An 18,133-nucleotide genomic window follows, 5' to 3' on the forward strand; every position below is an offset into this window, starting at 1 on the left:
ATTGTGGATCTTAATCGGAACTCGGGCCAGGTCCGAGTCTGGTATAAAATTTCACAAACTATACCTGGGTCCATATGAATCATACCTTCGAGTCCGGACCCTGGTCTTAATCGAGTCTTCTTATTTGTCACCATACCCGGACCCTATAGGGTTTGGTCCTGGTCGGATTCAGGTAAACCCGACCTGTTGAGGTATAGATATTCCCCCTTTTCCTCCTTATTGTGAGAAAAAATAATCAACACGTAAATTGCATGTTATACGTTGTCAAGGAGCTTCATACAAACAAGTAGCATCTAAAACAATTTAGTGCAAATTCTGTCATCTGATCATCCATAGGCTTCTGTTAATGAGTTTGAATTGCCTCAAATCTCATATATGAGATAATGGATCCAAGATCCTAGATTCTTCAACCTCTCTCTCCTCTCTTCCCTTGCCTCTTAATTTCAGGACTAGAAAACCTCACATTTTTGCAGTTTTAGGAATCTGAGATCCTTGGATAGAGTTCCCTCACTTGATGGAGCACCGTCGGATCCAGTGTCGTCGGATCTAGTGTGAGCCTCAGTCCAGATCCAACCTTGTCCAAGACCGTGATCCATGTTTCTTTACTAAAATTTGAGTGAGAAATATTCCTTTTGGGTGGATTTCAAATTCAGTGTTTAATACATTCCATCTAATGCTAAAAATCAGTACATGGATTTGAGATCCCATGTATTCAAACGAACCCCTTAAAAAAGGCAAAAAACATAAGCTCTTTCGCCGAAGCTGGTTTGGCTACCAAAGCACGTCTGCTTGGCCCCAAATGAGAATCACTCTCTCACAATCGCGAGAAAAATGATTCTCGTTTGCCCCCATTTCTCAAGTGCAAGCAAACATGAGAAAAATGAGGCGGTGTGATTTGAAATCACAATTGACCCCGATTTACTCACCAAACCAAATCGTAAACAAAAATGTTTGTGTTATCGGGTCAACCTGTTTAATAAACGGGTCACCTTGTCGTGTAATCATGTCGTGTCGACCCGACCCGTTTATTAAACGGGTTAATTGTGTCGTGTCGGGTTACCCGTTTAATAAATGAGTCATGTTCGTGTTTGCCACATTCGACCCGTTTAATAAACGGGTCGTGTTTGTGTTGAGGTATTTTGACCCACCAACCCGCCGACCCGACCCGATTGCCACCCCTAATTGTCAGCAGACATGTGATGAGCATGGTTTAAAATCTTGGCGATCAAGGTCAAAGATGGATGTACTCTCGTTTTATAGTTGTGAGGACGGACCACAAAAAAGCATTGTTGTCAGTAGGGCCCTGAGTCGTTGGGCGATCGATTCAGCTGTATCGAACCAAAAAAATTATAATGCGTCAATCATAATGTAATCCGTAATGTGACATGTATTAAAATCATTAAAATAAATTTAAAACAATATTAAAAATTATTTTTGTATTTTTTATAATTATAAAAAATAACTGATTCAGTTATGCAGCGTATCGAATTTCTAAGGATATGAATGCGTATAGGCCGATACAGGCTGACAATAATGATAACATTGCTCAAAAGTTTGGACAACTAGAGACCTACCAATGGGACATTTGCCTTAAGCAAAAAAAAAAAGTTTCATTAAAGGGTGATGGTCGGAGTTGACTCAAAAGTTAAAAAAAAAAAAAAAAATTTAATGAGATATGATGACATGGATTTTTTTATTTTTAAAAAAGATAAACTATTTTTTAAGTATTTTTTATAATATAAATGGTATTCCATGTGGTAAGTGGGGTCCTGTGCCAAGCTGAGGCTCAGGTTCCAAAACCCAGCCGAGCTTGAATAGGCAGTCCAACTCGAATAAGCTCGGCTCACATAGTTATGTAAAAACATTATATTTTACTTTTGTTCATAATATGGTCACATTAACACGTCTTGCCTTAATGCCTCAGTCATTGGTCATCTTTAAAAGTGGCATGGGTTCGTAATTTTCTTCCCTTTCCGAAAGGCATTAAAGTGAGCTTGAACATCCAGTTTTTTTTTTTTTTTTCACGAGCCAAGCCAGCCCAAGCTTGACTCAAACCCCGGCTCATGTGAATCTCTAGCCCTATGCACAAACGTTGACAACAAATTGAATTTCTCTCAATTTTATCGGGAGAAATTCACATAACATGACAACCTCCGCTCATGAGACACTAGAAAGTTCCTCAATTTCCAATATATCGTGATCGTATCAGCAATTAACACTTGTGACCTATAACATTTGTTTGACACTTTTACTGTAATTCTAGTAATAATTATGCAATATGTTCTTAACGGCTTCCTAAAAAGCAATTTCTTTTTAACTGTTTTCATATTTTGACGAAACCTAATAGGCAATGCTGTCAGAACCAGTTTCTAAACCGAATCGGTCTGAATCTGATTGAATTGGAAGCGTTTCGAATTGGCCTTTTTAATACTTTGAATAAAAAGCTCTCAGAAAATAATAAAAAGTTAAAACAAAAAAATTAAGAAAAAATATCTAAAATAAGGTAAATAATGACTAATAGGTAAATTCTAAAATAAGCAACTAATGCCTGAACAATATATATTAGCCAATAAATATGATAATTATCGTAAAAAAGTTAGGAAAGAAAAAGAAAACCGATTCAGGCGATTCCTAAGAAAGTCGATGGAAAGCCGATCCGGTTCAAAATGTGACGACGTTGCTAATAACCCTATTAACACCCATGAGACCCATCCTAGCACGAAAAGCGGGCAGCACTCATTTATCTGCTCTGGCCCCATCTTCGCGGTCCCGGGGATTGGTGGTCCAGATGATCGCTTCATCCGAGCCATATATGAGCGCGGCACTCACCTATCCGAGACTGTTCTTTGGGCCCTAAGCGTAACGGTTACTCATCAAGCTACACCCTTCCCCATTCAGAAAAAGTAAGACTGCCCTGGGCAGCTGCCGGATCGGCCAGATCAGATGGAAGCGGAAGAGGAGGGCCACCCGGAGTTGGACGATCGGGGCCTCCTCTCCATAGAGGACGGCGGCCTGAAAAATAGGACGGACGGAGGCGATCAACGGCCGGTACGGGTAACCCTAGATGAACTGCCGTGAGGAAACTAGGGTTTCTTTTGTCCTTCGATCCTCTTCATCGATGGGAGGAGAGGGGAAAGAGGCGATCTACCGGTCTCCGGCCTCCGTTACGTGGTGGGTCCCGCTGAGGGGGACACGATTCGACGACGCCCTTCCCGTCTCGCCGGAAGACGGCGGTGTGCGGCCGGACGATGCTTACCGTGACGATTTGCGCGGCGTTGGGGGTGCTCACGGGGACTTCCGAAGCGGGAAATGCATCTTGACCGTCTGTTTTCCAATCGACGGTGGATGTATAACGAAAGATAAGGACCGGGGTGGAACGGGTCATTAGTTGGAAAAGAATGGGGGCAAAATGGGAATGTCGTGGTAGTGTTTTTTGTTTTGAGAGGGAAGAATAAAATGAGAAACTCTCTCTCTCTCTCTCTCTCTGTGCCTCCTTCCTTTCTCATTGGCACGCCGTGCTATCTCCGTTTGGTTCCTTGGGGATTTCGCGATTCAGAAATCCAAAAAACCGCCGGAAAATATCGATTCCGCTGCTCAGGTCCTGCATTTTCAAGGCGACTCTGAGGCCTCTGGATTCTACGGTGGGTTTATATTCTCGTCCGTTGTCGCTGAGATTTCGACATTACATGAACGGATCGGCGGAAACTCGAACGCGTGCATCTGCTTCTTGATTTTTGGGGTTTCCGGAGTTTTGACGGAGAAATTGAGAAGAAAAAGGTAAAAGAATTAAAGCACTCGCGTCCTGAATCTGGCTACTCTGTAGAATCGTGTCAAGGAAGGAAGGTGCTTTCCTGCCCCGCAGGTTTTTTGAGTTGGCATTCAGTGAAGATTTTTGAGTTTTCTAAAAATCTTCAGTCTGTTTTTGGAGTTCTTTCATCGAATCTCACCTAACCTTCAGGACCTGTTTTCCCTCGAAGAGAACCTTCCAAATCTCAATTTTTTTTCTTCCGATTGTGTTCGAGAGGACAAATTTTCTTTTGGTTATTTTTTGATACGGAAAGAAACCGGTGCCCTGATTTTTCTTATCGACCTGATCTTTGGAATCATATGAAAAGCATGATTTCATCTGCAAATACTCGTTGAAATTTCAGGATTTTTCTTTGTCAGCTTCTTGAGATTTGGGAGGGCGATTTTGTAAACAAGTTTAAAGGAACCAAAAATTTTGCTTTTTTGTTTAAAGTCTGGCGTAGTCCTTTGAAAAGGCTTCTGTTCTCTCATGGCTCTTTGGTTTTTCAATATTTTTTGGGATTTTGGCCTGGATTTTGACTTTTCTTTTGTTTTCATCAATTTTTGCGCTCCTTGCATATTCATGGCCTCTTGTTGTGTTAAGCCCAACCTAATCTTTTAGGGAAAATTTTCCGTAAAAAATATGACCTTTTTTTTCTTCTGATGACGAATATTTGATATTTCTAGCCTTAAAATTTCTAGGTCTTCAGTCTCTGCTTGAGAAGGCCGATGAATATTTCAAATATTTCGTTGATTCAAGTGTTTGGACTTTTCTTGGTGGATTGGAGATCCGTAGCTGTTTTCTGGTGTATTTTTAACCCGAGAAAAGCATGGTGATGGTTTCAAATCGGATTCGATGTTTAGAATCACATGCTAGACCGTGTGTTCCTCCATCAGTTTTTGAAAATTCAGGACTTTCCTTTTGCATTTCCAGCGAGCAATTCCATGGTCTGGTTAAAATCTGCAAATTCGACCAAATGGTTCGAATGAGATGGAGTAATACACTTTTCGCATGGATCTTGATTTTTCAGTTGTTCCTGAAAATTTTGGATGTGATTTTGGGAAATCCGGACGTTTTCCATGTTTTTTAAGGCTTTCCGGTGATTCTATTATCCTATGACGAAAAAATCGCATACTCAGGCCTGACTATTTTCTTCATAGATTTTTCTTTCTTGTCCCTTTTTAGGAGAGCAGTACTTGAAACAACTAGAATATCCTTGTGATTTTTTTTGGAGATTTCTCCTTAAGAGAAAGATTTTAAGATATTTCATCGTTTTTAATCCCTAAATGTCTTGATTTTTTTCAGGAAGGGACGGCCTGCGATTTTGTGGTGGCAATTGAAGAAAGCGTTAGTTTTTTGTGGGTATTGAAGACGAGTTTTGGAGGAAGGTGGGAATTAAAAGGCCACGACCAGAGCCATTGATAGAGGTAAGCGCGTTCACGTTTCTTGCCGTAATTTTTCAAATCAAAGCAATTTCTTTCAGCTATTAGTACCTAGTTGTGTGCCGATCTCCAACTGTACGAAATCCAATGGCCCATTCCTTTCCTTTCCTGCTGTGAGAAACCCTGTCCTGTTCTTGCCTCTTTGTTCCACCTCTTTTCTGATGACCTTGTTGTGTTTATCCATTCTGATGGTTTTGTCCGGTTTAGGTGATTAAAAGTTAGTCAGGCGATCATTTCACAAATTTGGTTTTGTCTTCTCACATCTATGAGCAAATACCATTCAGGATAAATTGTTTCTCTTCTCTAGTTAAGGGTTGCTCTGAATACTTTCATTTTATAAAGAAAGGTTGACCGATGCATTCCTTGTCAGGTGGATATTCATGTAGAGAGTTGAATGGTCTAGATGAGAAAGCTGATCCACCAGTCATTTTATTTCTAGTAGACCTTCTTCAGTCCATACTTCCAAGAAAGTCATAATTGAGTAATATAATCTGCATTAGGCTTTTCCTATTTACACGGTTCAAGTGCTTTTGGGTGTTTTTTGATCAGTGGAATTTGCTAACTGCAAGTGATGTGCTGAGCATCATGGTTCTGCCATGTGTGCAATGTGAAAGTGATCGAGGAACTTTCAAAAAAGTTTGTTATATTTTTCTTTCAAAACAATAGTTGCAGATTTAGAGGTTTTGGATTGTATAAGATTTCGGTACTAGAAATGCCATTCCATGACTATGTGTGATTGGGATATTATTGATTCATTATTTGAAATTTGTTTTCCAATCTTTAATTACCCAAATTCCTGGTTTCTAAACTCCTATCGAAAAGGATAGGAATTCTATTCTTCCTGGTTACGCTGTTTTTTTTCATAGCTTGTGAAACAAGAATAAAAGTTGAATATCCAAATGCAAGAATTTTATTGTTTGGGAAATCCAATTTGACAAGCTTTAGTTCAAATGCATACAACACGCTCTCATTTCTTCTGTATATAAAGCTTAATCACTCTTCACTGTCTTCATGGCAGCCTATTATGGACACAGCAGGTCTAACAATTTTTTTTTTAAAGGTCGGTCTAACAATATTACGAAGCTTCACAGATACTGCTCTCTGAGAGGGAGTATGTGAAGAATTATTGTTAAACCCAGTAAAGACAGGTTTATTGATGCGTCCAATCTCTTTCAACTTACTCGACCTGGACCAAGTTCATAAAGCCATAAAGAAATTTGTCCTCTATGTACAAGCGTGGATTTGATATGAAACCGATCCAAAAAAAGAATCTTGCCTTGGTAGATAGAGTACATTACAAGGTTGGGAATGGTTCAACACCAGTTGTTGCATATGAGAGCTATTTTCTTTCAAACCTATGTCAGAAATAATCTACATGTTTCAAAATTATTAGAGGGGAAGCGTAACTTCCCAAAAAAAGAAAGGTAAAATTACAATCTGAGCTTCGTAAGAGAATACAAGAAATCATATGATATGATGGCTGAGAAATAGTGGTAGAGGTTAAAAATGAGAACAGAAGATTTATAGAGTTTCATCGCCTTGGGGAGCATCATCCTCTTCAATACCGATCAAAGAAAGCCTAAAAGAGTGGTATAAAACTTAATGTGCTAGTATGCTGGACGTATGTGAACATATGACAAAAATTTCAGTTCCTGAGATAGATGTTATATAAGTTGAATAAGAATAGAAAATAAAAAACAGAAAGTTGAAAATTTCTCCACATATCAATGAAAATAATGTTTAAATGTCCAGGCATCGTGATTTCTCCATTGAAGTTCCAATTCCAATCGTTTGTTTGGTGCACGCCAGAGATGTTTTTGAGGTCTCTGTTTTCCGATTTCCCGTTCCTCTCTTTGGGTCCTCTTCTTTGCTGGGGTTTCTTCTTCACAATTGAGATATGGAGTTATCTTCTTCACATTTGAAATCTGATTTTCTCCCTTACTGCTCTTTTACTGAATGCTTTTCGAGCAGGGAAAACTTAAAAAGAGTACAAGGCGATGGAAAAGGAAGCAAAGAATAACAGAGGGAGTAGACCACCGGAGCCTGATCATTTCTTGCAGTGGGGGAATAGGAAACGACTGAGGTGCGTGAAGGTGCATGTTAGGGATGAGGCCAACGAGAGGACGATGATGAGGGTGGATAGACGCATCGTTACAAACGACAAAGCTTTTCCTCTCCTTTCATCATCGGCTCACCATCAACCCGCTCCCTCCCACCGTGTCCTCAGGTATTAATCTCTCTCTCTCTCGTGCTGGGCTCCATATTAATTTTTGTAAATGGTTTGCTTTCCTTTTTTCGCCCTTTTTCTTTCAAGACTTTTTTTTTGGTTACTCGGGGTGGGGCCTTCTCTTATCTGTTGAATGATTCGAATGGTTCTGTAGAAGCTTTGTCTCCTATTTTACCGTTAATTTTTTATTGTTGAATTTGGCAGGTTTACTGCTCGACTTTGTTTTCTTTAGTATGTACAGAAGGGGGGTAGTCCAAACTGCATTTTCACCGGTTGTATTCTTGTTTGTTATTTTTTTTTTCTTTTCCCTTGTTTGCGTTTTTCTATTCTCGTTGTCTTCTACCCTTCCGAACCAGCTTCCCAGATTCAGAGTTCCGACAACTCAAGTTGAGACGTGGAGCCTGCGTGTTCACGATTCGAATCACTGCTCTCTCTCTCTCATTTTTTTTCCTTATGAGGGCTAAATAAAGACTTTTCGTACGTTGCTTTTTTTGTTTGCGTTGGACGTTTTTTTTTCGATGAAATTTGATGCTTACTTTTAAGTAAAAAGCCAAGAAAAATCTCGATTGACCCAGAAGAGTAAAGTTTTTTTGTTCCTTTTCTCCTTAGATCCCCCTCTAGCCCTCAAATACCCATGTGTAAATCCTCCTATCCGGTCAATCGTTTGATCCTTGCCTTTTTGTTATATCTCGCTTCTCTGTAGGCCTCGTGGGCTGGGCGGCGTATTCCCATAAATAAATGTATTGTATACAAGAGAAGTCTCTCTCTCTCCTTTTGTTGTTTTTCCTGTGACGCTGTCTTTGCTCCATCCTTCTTTATGGGTTTGACAGGAACTCAGAGCCATCCTTGTTTGGGTTGAGAAGCCTTCATAGCGATCATTCATCTTCTCCCGAGAAGGGTGAGAGGCAGAACCATCATCAAACGAAGGTGGGGAATGGTAGGAACTCATCGGAGGCGATGGCAACCGAGAAAAAGCTGCCCAACCACAACCACAAGGCCAACGGCGTTAGTAACGGCAACGGCCATCAAAACTATCACAACAGCCAACCGATGGTGTGGCCCAAGTTCATTATCTCCTTGAGCAGCAAGGAGAAGGAGGAGGATTTCATGGCAATGAAGGGCTCCAAGCTCCCACAACGACCCAAGAAGCGTTCCAAGTTCCTTCAGAGAACCCTAAACGTGAGTCTCTCTCTCTTCCCCCTTTGTGGTTTCGTTGCAACATCTTTTTCTTTTTACAACTTGTTGAAAGTTGATTTTGCAATATTAAATTTGTCTTGTGGTGGTTGGTGCGGTGGGTTTCTCCCAAAGAATCATCTTTCCGATAGCATTACCGATTTTCCATGTCCCATCCACGTGACGTGACTGTTGGGTGCCCCCTTTATAAAGATAATATCAGGTGCAAACGGATCGGATTCGGTGTGAATTATGTCACATTCTATTCCGGATCCGATCCGGATTCAGATCTTTTGGGGCAAGGTTCAATCCGGATCTGAAATAGATGTGGTAATACACTGGATTGCATAAGAGAAAAAGGTACAATCAGATTGGGTTTGTTTCAAATCTGAATCAGATCCAACTTAAAATACTAACCTGAATCCTGATGCAATAGTTTGTGGATGGTTTTGCCCAATGTTGTTCGTATCGGTGTCGGCCCTGAATAGTTTGTCCACCGATTCAGCTGTATCGGCCGAAGCCTAAAATTAATAAAAATTTATTATGTATCAATCATAATGTAACACGTGTTAAAACCATTAAAATAATTTTAAAAAATTATTTTTTGGTTTTTATTTTACATTTATTAAAAAATAGCCGATTCAAGCTTGCAGCGTATCGTATTTCTGCCCGTAATATGAGTATCTGCCGATACTCACCTGTACCGATAACATTGGTTTTGCCTGAGTCTAGATTAGAAGAATGAGAGTCTTGCTTTGACATGAAACCTCAAGATGGTATCGTGGTAGGTGTTTCCACTGACTTCAACTTTCTGCCCCCGTCTTCTTTCATTTGTTTTACCATGGCTCACCACTCTGTTGATTTGGTTGTTGCAGTTGGTAAGCCCCGGTTCTTGGCTGTGCGAGCTAACCCACGAGCGTTATGAGGTCAGGGAGAAGAAGACTTCCAAGAAGGTAAAAAGCTGGAATCTCAGTAGAGGGATGGCTGGGGGACCGGATGAAATAAAAAATGGGAAATGTTTGCATCAATATGGATCGAGGTCTCTAATGGTGTTCTGCCAAATCGCACAATTGAACCATAATTTATGGATTCTTTTTCCCAAAATATTTGCATTTGGTGCGTATGTGGCAGGCCTACCAGTTGGGACTTGCTCTATAATCTAGCAGTGGAGCTTCATGATATTACAGCCAGCAAGTTACAATGTCTTTAAATTTTAGTACACAATCCTGGGTGAAATCTGGGTTGGGGTTGGGAAGATCGCCATTTTCATCATGTAAGGGCGTGTTTGATCTGTGGGAATCCGGCTCCTGTTATGCGCTTCCTGCAGTTGATATGTGCTATGGTGCGTGTCCCGGATGGGGCAAATTGCATCCTGCGCAAGCGTTGTAATACGTCAGAACTGGATGCTCCAGTCACACCCAGATGGGTGCACGACTGGTGAGTTCCAGACACCCTCTGGCGTTTGTCCAGTGTATCAAACACCCCAACTGTTGGGCGAGAGGCTGGAACTCAGCCAGGTTTCAGCTGTTCCTGGGCACAGATTTGAGTTGAAGCTTATGGATGGTCTGGAACTAAAAGGATCCCCTCGGTTTGTTCCATCCTAAAGTTATCAAGTTTGGTGGTTGGTGTACCATATTAAAATGCACGGTAGATTATGATCGTGAGATGTAGTGGTTAGAAGAATCAGAGTGAAGCCACCAGTGCATTGCTACCATGTCACAGTGGGGATCTCTGTTTGGCAGAAGCGTCAGCATTGTGGTGGCTTCAAATTCAGATACTGTGTGTGCACACTCGTCATTTTCTTTATTTGGTAAGAACTGAGCACACAAAGAACAGATGGTCTGGGTCTGGACCTCCACTGGTTGATTGAAACGCTATTGACCTTCTGGTTCCTCTGGCTGACCATCCAATTGTTGGGCTTGAGTCAATGCTTGGTCTCGGTTGGTCCTTTATGTTCCGAGTAGGGATGCACACGGGCTTGGCTTGGTTAAAGCTCGGCTCAGACTCATCCACTTTGTAAATGAGCCGAGCTTGAACCGGTGTATGAAGCTAGGACGAGTTATCAAGCTGAGCTTGAACGATATGTTGAGCCCAATAAGGCTTGACAGGCTCGATAAGGCTTGGTTCAATTTAAACCCAACATGTATAATATCTTTGCAAATAAATTTCAAAGTGCATTGTTACTGCAATGGGTAGGGCGTTGGTCTTTCTTCCAAAAGTGTTGGTTCTAATCTTGTCTTTTATGTTTTTTTTTTCGTTGAGAATTTTTATTATTTATACAATTTTTTCTGTAATAATAGTCAAAAGATGTGCTTTAGCTTAATGATGAGTTACTTGGTTAACATTAAAGATCCCTCCGCAATTTTTTTTTAACTATATCTTGTTGAAGCTCGGCTGGGCTTGGCTCAAGCTCCTAACCGATTCGAGTTCAGACAATGCCTGACAAGCTCGGCTCTGAGCTCGAGCTGAGCTTGGACAAAGTCATTTTGAACTGAGCTGAGTTCGAACAGCCCAGGCTCGGCTCGAAGTCTGCTAGTATGCATTCCTAGTTCTGAGAGAATCTTTGGCCAGAGATGCAATGGGTGACCGTCATTTTTTATGGTCCTGAGCATGGTGTGGGCCTAAAGCTTTGCTTGCTGACGGATTTTGATTTGTCATTTTGCAGAGACCAAGGGGTTTGAAGGCGATGGTTGGTAGTATGGATAGCGATTCGGATTAGAAGGATTCAGTTCCCTTCGTTTTTTTTTTCCTTCTTTTTTCACATCCCTTCTTTAGCTTTTCTTTTTATCTTTTTTCTTCGGTTCTGGTTCTCTTTCTCTGGTTATATTTGTTCTTCCATTCTTATAAGGAAAAGAGAGGAGAGGAATGGTGGGAACGAAATCTGTTGAGCTGTATCACACACCCTGTGCGAATGTAATCAATCAGTCTGGTTGTAAGCAGCTTCATATCCTCTTTCTCAGCTATTCCTTTCCTGTATGTCCGTTGTATTTTAAGAAGAAAAGAGATCAAAGGTCGTCCGAAGAGGTGTTGGGACCCATTCCGGATGGGGTGCAATCACATGGCACAAAACTTGTGCATTAAACACCTGATTGCCCTCCATCATACCTTGGGCCCCACAACTGACAGGGCCTGTCCCCAAGATGGAGGATGAGCAAGTGCTTAATGCACAAATATTTGTGCAATGATACTCACGTTGGGACCCAAAGCTGACAAAACATGGTTCTGACGTCAAAACTTCCCACGTCCCCAATCGCCTGATCCCATTCTATTGTTGAAAGGGCTTCAAATGGTTCGGGTTCAGCCCATACTCATGTTCAACCTTGTGAAATCCTTGCTGGATTTGGCATTCTGGTGTTCAAAATGTTTGTTGGAATTTTGGTTGGAGTGAGGCTTTGTTGGGATCCCGAGTTGGAAGGGGAGATGATATTTAATGAGGGTTTAATTTTATTTTTTTTAAATGCAAGCTGGGATTAGTCCGACTATACCCAGTGATCTCTTAAGCACCATCTGGCAAATGGATTTGAACCTGGGCCTTCAGTTTGGCACAGGACCCCGCTTACCACATTGGAGGTGGTTACGACATATACCACCTGGGTGTTTAGAAAGTTGTTGAGTGGAGAAGCGGCGGAGATGGACCATTGTCAACTACATCATCACAAGGATTAAGTTAACTCTAGCCTCATCTCCCATTTTCTTCTTCCCCTCTCCAGCACCTGCTCCTTATAAGAGCCTTAGTTGCCCATCTCAGTCAGACCAGCAGGGTCTGCTTACATGGTAGCGGGAGGATGGATGGTGGTTCTAACCCCATCATTTCGAGCATGAACAAGTCTGTATATCATATATATCATTTCCAATTTTCTTTTGGCAAATTTACATACACCCATTTTTTTACCTTATATTTCTAAAAGGCTGTGTTTTCTTTAAAATGAACTTTTATGTTTTAATCCATGAGAAATTTATTTAACTGCCCTGTGGATCTGTTAACATGGGGGAAGTATGCTATTTCGACCGAAATCAGAAAAAATATATTGTAGGCATGTCTACGTTAGAAAATGAATTATTTGAAAAAGTTGCGCACTGAGATAATGGGCAGTACTTTGTCATGGTTGCTCAGTCGACTTTTTTTTAAAGGCAAGCTGGGGTTAGGCAGACCCCTACCAGTTATTATGAAACCTACCACTGGGGTTTGAACCTTGCAACTTCCCACCACAAGGAGACGTGCACTGACAGCTCCTACCAAATCATAAAACATGTGACAGATTTCCTTCCAGGAACCTGGGTGTGAACCATTTTGCATACCAGAATTGGATCTTGGAAATTAATTACCCACATTTCAATTTAAAAAACATTGCTACCTCATCTTTAACAAATGATTAATTCCAAAGTGTCATGCATAACACAATGGCTCTAAGGAAGTTTGTAGCCAAGAAAGATCACACGTGACTTGAACACGTTCAACGGTTGAAGGGTATATTTTAGCTTCATGGGTTTCTGGTATTTATTATAAAATGGATTATGATTATTTCTGAACGGGTTCACTGGATCCTCTAATTAACCGGGGATCTTCTCTGTTCTTCATTCTCATTTCTTCTAACAGATATGACCCATAAGTTATTTTTTATTTCATTGCTATTGTAACATCATCCTTGCAGTATCCAAGTTCTTTGTTTTCACAAAAGCGCCAAGCTACCATTATATAATTCTTTTGAACAAAGGCTAAAATTGTTTTCACAAAAGCTTCTTCTACAATAATCACATTACATTAAATAGAATTTTCAAAAAACAGCAATCCACACTTTGCTTAAGTTCTTTTACGAAGTTATCTGTAACGTTGTAGGGCATCAACCAGTTGCTCGTAGGAAACCCAAAATTAAACTTGAAGAATACATTTTAAGTTTGTAATAGTACTTTCAGACTATGATTTTCATCATTTAAAAAATTGATGGTCAAGAAAATTCACATTAAGAATATGACAGCTTCTTGTGAAGTGTATGCAAACATTGACAAGACACCATGAACAATATAATCCATTCATCTCCAAGATTTTGATGTGCCAGATAAATCACAATGTCATGGAAAACAGATCTACTTTTTATTCATAAAAAATATCCACACATGCAAACACATACCAATAGATTTAGGCAAATAGAAATGAATGCAAAAACTGCCAGATATTGCCTTAGAATTTTCAGAACATGTTAATATATAAGAGTGCAAATAATTTATCATTATTTTCTTCTAGCAAGGCACAGAATAGATGCTATCACTCTTATCTAACTTTACATAATTGGTTTTGAATTAATAATCATGAGAGTCTCTTACATCAATATTATCTCCAACCAATTTAAAAAACATGAAGATTATTTTGGTTTTTTATTTGACTTAGAAAAACTAAAAACATTAGATAATGAAAGTTTAAAAGCTTGTTGCGTTAAACTTGCATGTTTTTTAAAATTTGATATATATTTAAACATAGATGACTCAGATTTATTTTTAGAGTTAAAAGTGACTCCTCTAATTTACAAAAACAGAAAATAAAAATAATTGAAAAGAAAAAAATGTTTTTAATAAACAATTTTATTACAAAAAAAAACTAAAATGCCCCTATAGGGCATTTAACTATTACAAGATTAATAACTAAGTGGATTAGCTATGCTATCTGTTGAAAGGGATATAATGACAATGGTTGATTATAAAGATTTAATTAATGTATTTGCATCATTAAAAGCAAAAAATATAGATTTTAGATAATATTTTTTAAACTATTTTATGTTTATTTGATATATATATATATATAAACTTAATTAGCAAATAAAGAAGATATTAAGAATTTGAAAAAAAAGATGCAATTTTTAAGTACAATGAAAAAAACTTTAGGGCCTCATTTTTACGCTTGGCCTAAGGCCTCAACTTCTCTTGAGCGGCAACTGGCTCGGGTTGGCAGGAGCTGTCACTGCACGTCAAACCCCAACTGGTAGGGTCCAGCCTGCCTTTAAAAAAAAAAAAAAGTAACAGCTTGCAAGGATATTGATAATTCCCAAATCTAGGATTTGCCGCCATAAGTACAAAGAGGTGGTGGCCTCACTTCTTCCCAAATGCATAAATTCTAGGGGTGGCAAAACCTGACACGATCCGCCAACCCGATTTGGCTTACACGCGGGTCGACTTGCCTAACACGTTTATTAAACGGGTCGGGTTCGTATTAGGGGTATGCCAACCCGCCAACCCGGCTGACCCGTTTAATAAACGGGTTAGGCGGGTGGGTCAACCCGTTTACCCGAACCCGACCCACCCGCTAACCCACCAACCCGTTTACCCGACTCAACCCGTTTATTAAACGGGTTAACCAGGTCGTGTCGGGTTACCCGTTTAATAAATGGGTCGGGTTCGTGTTTGCCACAACTGACCCGTTTAATAAACGGGTTGGGTTCGTGTTGAGGTATGCTGACCCGCCAACCCACGGACACAACTCGCCAACCTGACCCGATTGCCACCCCTAATAAATTCCCTACCATTGTATTGATGTCAAAATTCTGTACATTTTACAAAAAAAAATGTATATAAATAAAACACATTTAAAAATGAAAATCTTGCGATAAATATATGATAAAATGGTAAATATCGTGATATTTATCATAGTTTGAAAATCTTGCAAAAATTTGCCATTTTCAACTTTCAGGCAATTTCTCACGATATAATCACGAGAAATTTATAAATCTCGTGATATTTGTTACAGAGTTCCGATGCCCTTCCGACGGATGTAGGAGGAAGTTCTAAACTCTCTCTCTCTCTCTCTCTTTCTCTCTCACACACACACACACATCCAACCTATTTAGATCGGTCATTAGTCAATGGCTGGTCGGAATCCGGTGATCAGGTTGCCAGTGGTCATCTTTGACTAGCGACAACCCTGGCCCAGGCTAGCGACACTCTCACAGCGCCCACATGGTGGTTGTACGAAGAAGAGGGTTTCAAAAGCCTAACCTTATCTTCCTCCACCATTGGTTCTTCTCTATCACCCCATCTTTGTCCTTTGCAATCTTTACTTAACTTTCGTAGAATTAAAGTGGTTCTAAATTAAGGTTCATAGTTTAAAACCGGTTTCAACACTTAACCTTAATAACTTAATTTTGGATCCAGTTTGGATCTAAAACCTACCCATGCAATCCAATTTAACCTAAATGCATATTTGAACCTTTTGGGTCAGACTAGATCCAATATCTTTGTCCTAATATATTATCTAAACGGACTTGTAAGAACCCAATTTCACTATGGCCTATGTCAAAATTGGATCCATTATGTTTATTCGCCTGGATCTGGTTAAAAAAATGCACGCTACTCTCATAACCAAGCCAGAATTAATTTATCTCAACCCATTTCACTACAAGAAAATTGTTAATTAGCGAGGGAAATTTGCGACAAATTTTTTCCGTCGCTAATTAGCGACAGATTAGCTAGAGAAACCTTTCTTCATGAATCTGTCGCTAATTCGCGACGGATTAGCGAGGAAACAACTTTCATCGCTAATCCGTCGCTAATTAGCGACATCAATTTTTTGTCGCTAATTCTTAATACAAGAAAACCATTTTAGCAAAGGATTTAGAGAGGGAATTTTGCCGTCGCTAATCTGTCGCTAATTAGCGACGACTTAGCGACAGCATATATTCCGTCGCTATTTTGGTATTTTGATTTACGATGGCTTAGCGACAGAATTATTCTGTTGCTAAGCCGTCGCTAAATATCGCGTAAATCCCTAATCCCATCCCTCTTTCTCTTTTCCTGTTTCGCTGTCTTGCTCCCGCCCGCCGCCCTCTCCCTCCCGTCGGCCTCTATCCGACCCCACCGCTCGCCAGCCGCCGGTCCCCGTCAGCCTCCCGCCATCGCCCGGTGACGAGTAGGTAATCACTTCCGTCGGCAGGGGGTCGACCCCCCCGCGTTTCCGAAAGGGGGTCGACCCCCTTACATTTCTGGCAGGCAGGGGGTCGCCCCCCCTGCGTTTTCGGCAGGGGGGCGACCCCCTGCGTTTCCGGCAGGGGGTCGACCCCCTGCATTTCCGACAGCAGGGGGACGACCCCCCTGCATTTCCGGCAGCAGGGGGTCGACCCCCCTGCGTTTTCGACAGGGGGTCGACCCCCTGCGTTTCCGGCAGGGGTCGACCCCCCTGCATTTCCGGCAGAAGGGGGTCGACCCCTCTGTGTTTTCGGCAGCAGGGGGTCGACCCCCCTGCGTTTCCGGCAGCAGGGGGTCGACCCCCCTGCGTTTCCGGCAGCAGGGGGTCGCCCCTCCCTGTGTTTTCGGCTGGGGGTCGACCCCCTGCATTTCCGGCAGGGGGTCGCCCCCCTGCATTTCCGGCAGGGGGTCGCCCCCCTGCGTTTTCGGCAAAGGGGTCGCCCCCTACATTATGTGAAACTGCATCTGCCTCTTGTTTTTTTTTTCGGCAGGTGGTGACTTCATTTTAACACAGTGTTTTTTGCAGATTTTTCAACGGAACTCGCTTGTGCCCCGCCACCCGTGGTAAGTAAGTGACAAAAACAATGCAAATCGGGTAAATACCCGTGGTGAGTAAGTGATGCAAGCGCATCACATGTTATTTAATTTATTGAATGTAACACTTTATTGTTCACACACTCACTTAGTTGTTGATATCTAGGACTGCTTTGTTGGAGTTCGAAGATCATGCTGAGCATGATTTTAATGTATGAATATGGAAATGTTCTTATTTTTGGAGTACGGAGTCCATGCTAGGCATGGTAGTAGTTAGTGGGATATTGAAGTGTGTTTGCTGCAGGTACATGTTTGACATTTGTTTGATATGAATGATTTCGATGTATTGCAAATGTTTGATGTGATTGTATCCATACTTGCATGTAGTTACTTTCAATTTGATTATGTCTTCCATATAAAATTGTATACTGAAAGCATGCTTCAAATGAATGTATCGTGTCATGAATAGTTTCACATGAAAATATTAAGTTATCAATGCATGCATCATAATTCTTGTGATTGTATGATATCATATATTGCATGATAAATTTGATATTTTCTTCATCATAGCATTCTTATGGTTCTCTTTTAACTCGTTAGGATACTATTCGTAACATCATACGACAAAATGACTGCAAATCGTGAATGAATGTACCGTAGGATAGTGGACAATGAGTTATCGCATGAATATATGTATGGTGTTGAAAGTTTTATTGAATTTGCAACAAGTGTCAGTACAGTGGATCCCATAGGTTGGATTAGGTGTCCCTACAAGATTTGTAAGAATAATCAATTTGTAGAACCTCATGGCGTTAGACATCACCTATACAGAAAGGGTTTTGTGAGTGATTATCAGAACTGGACGTTTCATGGAGAAGAATTTAGAAACGATTTTGATGTACGGGTGAATGTGGTACACGATAATCCATATACGAATTTGATATTTGATGTCGCATGAACAAAACTGGGTTCTGCTATGAGTTCTAGTGATGTAAGAATTGCCGTAGATGAAGAATCACC

The 18,133-nt window shown here is 40.7% G+C and overlaps 1 protein-coding gene across 2 annotated transcripts; it reads left to right on the forward strand.

Annotated features, from left to right (window-relative positions):
- Positions 1-2,930: 2,930 nt before the first annotated feature.
- LOC149820286 (uncharacterized) lies at positions 2,931-11,588 on the forward strand. 2 transcript variants are annotated; one of them, XM_089982263.1, is made up of 6 exons: positions 2,933-3,777; positions 5,093-5,214; positions 7,201-7,456; positions 8,287-8,635; positions 9,505-9,582; positions 11,295-11,588. In XM_089982263.1, exons 3-6 carry the CDS (start codon positions 7,227-7,229, stop codon positions 11,346-11,348), a joined length of 711 nt encoding a protein of 236 aa, XP_089838389.1. In that variant the 5' UTR covers positions 2,933-3,777; positions 5,093-5,214; positions 7,201-7,226; the 3' UTR covers positions 11,349-11,588. The 2 variants fall into 2 exon arrangements, with proteins under 2 accessions (XP_089838390.1, XP_089838389.1); XM_089982264.1 differs by lacking the exon at positions 9,505-9,582 and having other exon boundaries at positions 2,931-3,777.
- The last annotated feature ends 6,545 nt before the right edge of the window (positions 11,589-18,133 follow it).

The sequence above is a fragment of the Nuphar pumila genome, chromosome 12 (assembly GCF_984573655.1).
Source record: "Nuphar pumila chromosome 12, dmNupPumi1.hap1.1, whole genome shotgun sequence".
Classification (NCBI taxonomy): Eukaryota; Viridiplantae; Streptophyta; class Magnoliopsida; order Nymphaeales; family Nymphaeaceae; genus Nuphar; species Nuphar pumila.